Source organism: Chiloscyllium plagiosum, unplaced genomic scaffold, assembly GCF_037043375.1.
Source record: "Chiloscyllium plagiosum isolate Xiang-an unplaced genomic scaffold, Cpla_swu_hap1 HiC_scaffold_26, whole genome shotgun sequence".
Lineage (NCBI taxonomy): Eukaryota > Metazoa > Chordata > Chondrichthyes > Orectolobiformes > Hemiscylliidae > Chiloscyllium > Chiloscyllium plagiosum.
The window spans coordinates 58,430,514-58,437,926 of record NW_028270164.1 but is presented as its reverse complement, the minus strand read 5'-3'; the positions used below and the strand labels follow the sequence as shown (position 1 = coordinate 58,437,926).

The window sequence follows — 7,413 nt, the reverse complement described above, 5'->3', positions numbered from 1 at the left end:
CACCACATATGAAGTCAGTGTTGGAGGTTTGAATGGAGGCATTAGTTTTACATCACACTCATTGGTCCCAAAGACAATCGATTCCATTCTCCTCAGAAATCAAAACTTTTCTATTTGTGTCTGGCTCATTGGCATTTCTCCATATTGGGATCCAACTTGGAAGCTTTGAGGTTGCTTTATTTGGGACATCCCATGGTGCGGGTTCTCATGTTCAGCTGGTTGTACACTATAGCCCTTAATATCCAGGAACTCTCCACGTAGATCAACTGAACAAAGCTGAATTCTGATGAACATGCTCATAGTCCACATTCCTGATGAAGGGCCTATGCTCAAAACATTGATTCTCCTGCTCCTTGGATGCTGCCTGACCTGCTGTGGTTTCCAGCACATTCTTCGACTGATCTCCAGCATCTGCAGTGCTCACTTTCTCCTGAACATGCTCCCTGCCAAATATGCAGCATTTTGCAGGAACCTTGGTGTTGGGAATTTTGTTCTTCCCCCTCACTATTCAGACAGTGAAGATCATAGAATCATTGCATCTCTACAGAGTGAATACAAGCCATTCAGTCCACACCAATCCTCCAAACAGCATCTCACCCAGACTTGCCACCTAACCCTAAGCCTGCATCTCCCATGGCTAATCCACTTGGCATGCCCATCTTTGGACTATGGGAGGAAATCAGACCACCAGGAGGAAACTCACACAGACACAGGGAGAATGTGCTAACTCCATGCAGACACGGGAGGAATGTGCAAACTTCACACACACAATCACCCAAGGGTGGAATTGGATTGGGGTCCCTGGTGCTGTGAAGTAGCAGTGCTAACTACTGAGCCACTGCATAAGATGGAATACATTTAAAATAAAAACAAAATCCTGGAGAAACTCAGCAAGTCTGTCAGCATCTGCAGAGAGAGTAACAGAGTTACTGTTATGACTTAGAACCTTGAATGCTTCTCGTTGCTTTTTATGATGCCAATAGGTTGTTCAAGTCTCGCAGCCTTAAAGAAATCATACAAGAACATCTGCCTCGTGAACGGTAATCATCATTCTGAGACAAACGCTTTCCAAAGTCTGAGTCTTCAAAACTATAAAACTTCCTTCGGCCCTCAAAAAAAATCTATTTCCTGAGACTCAATCAATTTTATAACCAGGTTGCTACTGTCCTTTTTGTTCCATGAACTCTTAACTTTATTCATGAGTTTATCACGTACCTTTTGGAAGTGTGTATGCATCAACAGCATGACCTCCATCAATTCCCTCATTAAAAAGAAACCAGACCCAATCCCCACCCTATCTCTGTATTTCCCATGACTAACCCACCTAGCCTGTACACTATGGGCAATTTAGCATGGCCAATCCACCTAACCTTTGGACATCGTCTTTGGACTGTGGAAGGAAATCCGAGCACTTGGAGGAAAGCCATGCAGACACAGAGAGAACGTACAAAGTCCACACAATTGTCCAAGAATAGAATTGGACTTGGATCCCTGGCACCGTGAGGTTGCGGTGCTAACCTCTGAGCCACTGTACCACCCAGAGAAATTGTTTCATAGCGATGCAAGTCTTTGAATATTTTTGAAGCAGAGAGAGATTGATTCTTTTTCTGTAAGGGGATGAAAGATTACTGGGAGCAGGCAGGAATATGGACGAATCAGATCAGCCCCGATTTTATTGCATAATGGAACAAGTTGCCTCATGCTCCTCTGCTACATGGTTGTAATTTTGATAAATCTAGCCCATTTCATTTACCATTGCAAGGAATCTACAGTTTTCTGTGATGGTGCTACATACGTGGAATTCTCTAACACCTCTGGCCTTCTGAGGTCTAATTTTCAGTCCAGCAGCTTTGCCAATGTACCCAAGAAATATTATTCTCTGTTTCATAAACTTGCACTCCTTGTTCCATGTTAGACCTGCATTCTGTAGCACATTAATGACTACTCTCACTCTATAGTCATGTCATTCTTTTATAGATCTATCTATATAGTACATATTGCTGATTACCCTGTTAATAGTTTTGAATGTGCTTGATATTGACTCTGAAAGAGATCTAATTCCAAAATGTAATCTGTTAAAGCAATATGCCCAAAAGATCTAATAAATGTAGGCAGCTTTCTAGAGTTCACATCCAGAGTTAATTACTTAAAGCATCTAGTTTGCTTCACAGTTGTCTGTATTCTAACTGAGATACTGTAAAATGGCCGGTTTTTCCAGTTTTTGTACTGTGCTCCCCCGGTAAACCATAATTTCTATTGATTTGGATTGCTCCTGTTTCATTGAGGAAACTTCAAAATGGCAGCTGATGTGCTTTTCTGTTTTGGTGGAGTGCAGGTTTAGTGCACTTTTTTGTTTGTCTTCTGTAAATCACCTCACTTTATTCTCCCGCAAATGAATCCCCTGTTCTATTGAAACAGAAAAGTTGCACTACTTCCTCTTATGATTAACTTCTCTGGGTCATAAAAGGTTGAAAAGCTTCACCTGATACTCAGATTATTATCTGGTTACAAATTAATTGTCTTCAACCCTTCATATGCATCATTATCAACTAGCAACTCTGCTAGTGGGTCATGATAATCAATAAATAAATCCATGCTTTAAACTGGCCTGTTTTCTATTAAACTTGAGCCAAACAATCATTACATTTGTACAAACACAAAGTAATATCTCTCTACTATGCAGCATTCTCATCAATGCCCTATCTTACTGATACTGTATGTTAGTTCAAAGCATAATGTGCTGACTTTTCTTTCAAGCCTTTTTGAGCTTATACTGCTCAATAACTGTTTAATCTTTTCTTCTGATTCTCCCACTCGAGCCTAATGCGTCGCTCAATTTTCCTAGAACGATTGCAGCACTGGTCAGTCAGCTTCTTATACTTTCCCTGAGCCCTGGGGATGTTTGTATGAAGTAGAGTTTGTCCTGCTTCAGAACTCTGCTTTCCAGCCTACAATGCCCAGGAAATGGAGTTAAGGTAACACTATGATCAGACATTGCTGAACGGTGCAGTGAGCTTCGTGCACTGAATAGTCTGCTCCTATTTCTTACAACCTTCATGAATCTATAATTATACTTGACCGTCTTTCTCATCCGTTCCAAAATAATTTCAATTTAAAACTACTGCCTAGTTTAACGTATTTATTGTCAACATCTTTCCCGTATACAACTGTTTCTAATTCTTCGATTTGTATACTGCAAACTGTTCACTAACTTTTTAAAGAATATTATTCCTTACCTTTCGATACACCAAATATTTGTTTGACATTATTTCTAATTATTCCACTATTTCACTCCCCCCCGCCCCGCACATACTGTGGGAATGCAAATTGCACAGCCCTGACCCTCCCTGGCAGACTGCAGTGGCACAGCCCTGACCCTCCCTGGCAGACTGCAGTGGCACAGCCCTGACCCTTCCTGGCAGACTGCAGTGGTACAAACCCAACCAAATTCCTCACATTCCCTCCCACGAGTTGCAAAATCTGATTGGCTCTGCTCTTCAAAAACAGCACACAGCATTCAGAACGGTTTTTAATAATAACAAAATGGTTCAAACTGAGCAATCACCTCATCAGAAACTGTGTGGCATGTGATAGTGAAATACTAGACTGGTCAGTATACCACAGGTAAAGAGCTGTGTGTGCAGTCTACACCATGGCTCACACAGACATCTGCGGAGAACAGTCTGTTGGGGATGCCATGTGAGGAAGTCTGTGTTCAGTCCCCCGTCTCAGGCAGGGAGTATATGCAGAATGAGAGACAGAATTGTGCTGTAACCCTGCTGGCTTCTGATCGCCCGCTATTCATGTTGCACTCGATCCAGAGCCACATAAAAACTCTTCTTATCATCCAGGCAGTGCCAGCCAATGGGCCCAATCTCACAGTCAGCACAAACCAGATACTTGATATTGTTCACATTCTTGGTGAAGCCAACATTCTCAAAGGTATACATGTCATCAACGAACCAATGCTCCTGTAGCATATCCCCTTGTACTGAGCTTTCCTCAGTGCCCAGTGCCACTCTCTGCCTCATCGATGGAAGAAACAGCTGCAAAATAAAGTCCATCTTAAATCACAATGCCCAGTCGACATCAACACCATAATAAATGCTGGACGATCAACACTCAAATGAAATCCAACCTTCTTAAACTCTGAACTCTCCTCCTTTCCCTGACCAATCAATTCCTCCCCACCATCCCTATGTGCCCACACCCTTCCACTCCCCACATCCTCCTCCCCCCAACACGCACCCCTTCTCCCCACTTCCACCTCCCGCACACGGCTCCCCACTTCTCCAATCACTCCCGCTCCCCGACACCTCCCCCTACTTACCACCGTCCCTCCCACTCCGCTCCCCACCCCCCACCACCCCTCACCCCTCTCCCCCCCACCCATCCCCTCTCAACCACCCCACCCCTCTCTCCACCATCACCCTCTCCCTCCCCCCACCCCCACTCAACCCTCTCCCTCCCTCCCCCCCAGCCCCTCTCCCTCCCTCACCAGCCCCCCCCCACCGTCCCCTCCCCCACCCCCCCTCACCGTCCCCTCCCCCACCCCACCTCCTATCCCACCCCACCCCCCACACCCCCATCCATCCCACCCCCTCCCACATCCCCCCCCACCCCACCCCCCATACCCCCACCCACATTCCCCCCCACCCCACCCCCCATACCCCCACCCCACCCCCCATACCCCCACCCCACACCCCCACCCACATTCACTCCACATTCCCCCACCCCACACCCCCACCCACATTCCCCACCCACATTCCCCCACCCCCCACCCACATTCCCCCACCCCCACCCCACACCCCCACCCACATTCCCCCACCCCCCACCCCACACCCCCACCCACATTCCCCCACCCCCCACCCCCACCCACATCCCCCCACCCCCCACCCCCACCCACATTCCCCCACCCCCCACCCCCACCCACACCCCCACCCCCACCCACATCCCCACCCCCCCACCCCCACCCACATTCCCCCACCCCCACCCCCCACCCCCCCACATTCCCCACCCCCCACCCCACCCCCCCACCCACATCCCCCACCCCCCCCCCACCCCCCACCCACATTCCCCCACCCCCCCCCACCCACATTCCCCCACCCCCCCCACCCACATTCCCCCACCCCCCACCCACCCCCCCCACCCACATTCCCCCACCCCCACCCCACCCCCCCCACCCACATTCCCCCACCCCCCACCCACCCCCCCACCCACATTCCCCCACCCCCCACCCCACCCCCCCCACCCACATTCCCCCACCCCCCACCCCACCCCCCCCACCCACATTCCCCCACCCCCCACCCCACCCCCCCCACCCACATTCCCCACCCCCCACCCCACCCCCCCCACCCACATTCCCCCACCCCCCCCCACCCACATTCCCCCACCCCCCACCCCACCCCCCCCACCCACATTCCCCCACCCCCCACCCCACCCCCCCCACCCACATTCCCCCACCCCCCACCCCACCCCCCCCACCCACATTCCCCCACCCCCCACCCCACCCCCCCCACCCACATTCCCCCACCCCCCACCCCACCCCCCCCACCCACATTCCCCCACCCCCCCCCCACCCCCCCACCCACATTCCCCCACCCCCCACCCCCCCACCCACATTCCCCCACCCCCCACCCCCCCCACCCACATTCCCCCACCCCCCACCCACATTCCCCCACCCCCCACCCACATTCCCCCACCCCCCACCCCCCCACCCACATTCCCCCACCCCCCACCCCCCCACCCACATTCCCCCCACCCACCCCCCCACCCACATTCCCCCCACCCCACCCCCCCACCCCACCCCCCCACCCACATTCCCCCCCACCCCACCCCCCCACCCACATTCCCCCCACCCCACCCCCCCACCCCACCCCCCCACCCACATTCCCCCCACCCCACCCCCCCACCCACATTCCCCCCACCCCACCCCCCCACCCACATTCCCCCCACCCACCCCCCCACCCACATTCCCCCCACCCCACCCCCCCACCCACATTCCCCCCACCCCACCCCCCCACCCACATTCCCCCCACCCCACCCCCCCACCCACATTCCCCCACCCCCCACCCACATTCCCCCACCCCCCACCCACATTCCCCCACCCCCCACCCCCCCACCCACATTCCCCCACCCCCCACCCCCCCACCCACATTCCCCCCACCCCACCCCCCCACCCACATTCCCCCCACCCCACCCCCCCCACCCACATTCCCCCACCCCACCCCCCCCACCCACATTCCCCCACCCCCCACCCCACCCCCCCACCCACATTCCCCCACCCCCCACCCCACCCCCCCACCCACATTCCCCACACCCCACCCCCCCACCCACATTCCCCCCACCCCACCCCAACCCCCACCCCCCCACATTCCCCCACCCCCCACCCACATTCCCCCACCCCCCACCCCCCCACCCACATTCCCCCACCCCCCACCCCCCCACCCACATTCCCCCCACCCCACCCCCCCACCCCACATTCCCCCCACCCCACCCCCCCACCCACATTCCCCCCACCCCACCCCCCACCCACATTCCCCCACCCCACCCCCCCACCCACATCCCCCCACCCCACCCCCCCACCCACATTCCCCCCACCCCACCCCCCACCCACATTCCCCCACCCCACCCCCCCACCCACATTCCCCCACCCCCCACCCCCCACCCACATTCCCCCACCCCCCACCCACATTCCCCCCCCCCCACCCCCCCACCCACATTCCCCCACCCCCCACCCCCCCACCCACATTCCCCCACCCCACCCCCCCACCCACATTCCCCCCACCCCACCCCCCACCCACATTCCCCCCACCCACATTCCCCCACCCCCACCCCCCCACCCACATTCCCCCCACCCCACCCCCCCACCCACATTCCCCCCACCCCACCCCCCCACCCACATTCCCCCCACCCCACCCCCCCACCCACATTCCCCCCACCCACCCCCCACCCACATTCCCCCCACCCCACCCCCCCACCCACATTCCCCCCACCCCACCCCCCCACCCACATTCCCCCACCCCACCCCACCCCCCCACATTCCCCCACCCCACCCCACCCCCCCAAACACATTCCCCCACCCCACCCCCCCAAACACATTCCCCCACCCCACCCCACCCCCCCACACACATTCCCCCACCCCACCCCCCCACCCACATTCCCCCACCCCCCACCCCACCCCCCCACCCCACCCCACCCCCCCCCCACCCCCCACCCCCACCCCCCCACCCCACCCCACCCCCCCACCCCCACCCCCCCAATCCCACCCCACCCCACCCCACCCCCCCCAATCCCACCCCACCCCACCCCCCCCATCCCACCCCACCCCACCCCCCCAATCCCACCCCACCCCACCCCCCCAATCCCACCCCACCCCACCCCCCCAATCCCCCCCCACCCCACCCCCCCAAT

The 7,413-nt window shown here is 56.2% G+C and overlaps 1 protein-coding gene across 1 annotated transcript in view; it reads right to left on the bottom strand.

Annotated features, from left to right (window-relative positions):
- Positions 1 to 3,516: 3,516 nt before the first annotated feature.
- Positions 3,517 to 7,413, bottom strand: part of rabif (RAB interacting factor) — a 6,669-nt gene continuing 2,772 nt past the window's right edge. Inside the window, exon 2 of the mRNA XM_087973780.1 lies at positions 3,517 to 4,046. Within this exon, the coding sequence (XP_087829906.1) occupies positions 3,798 to 4,046 (249 nt within the window). The 3' untranslated portion in view covers positions 3,517 to 3,797. The remainder of the gene's footprint in view (positions 4,047 to 7,413) is intronic.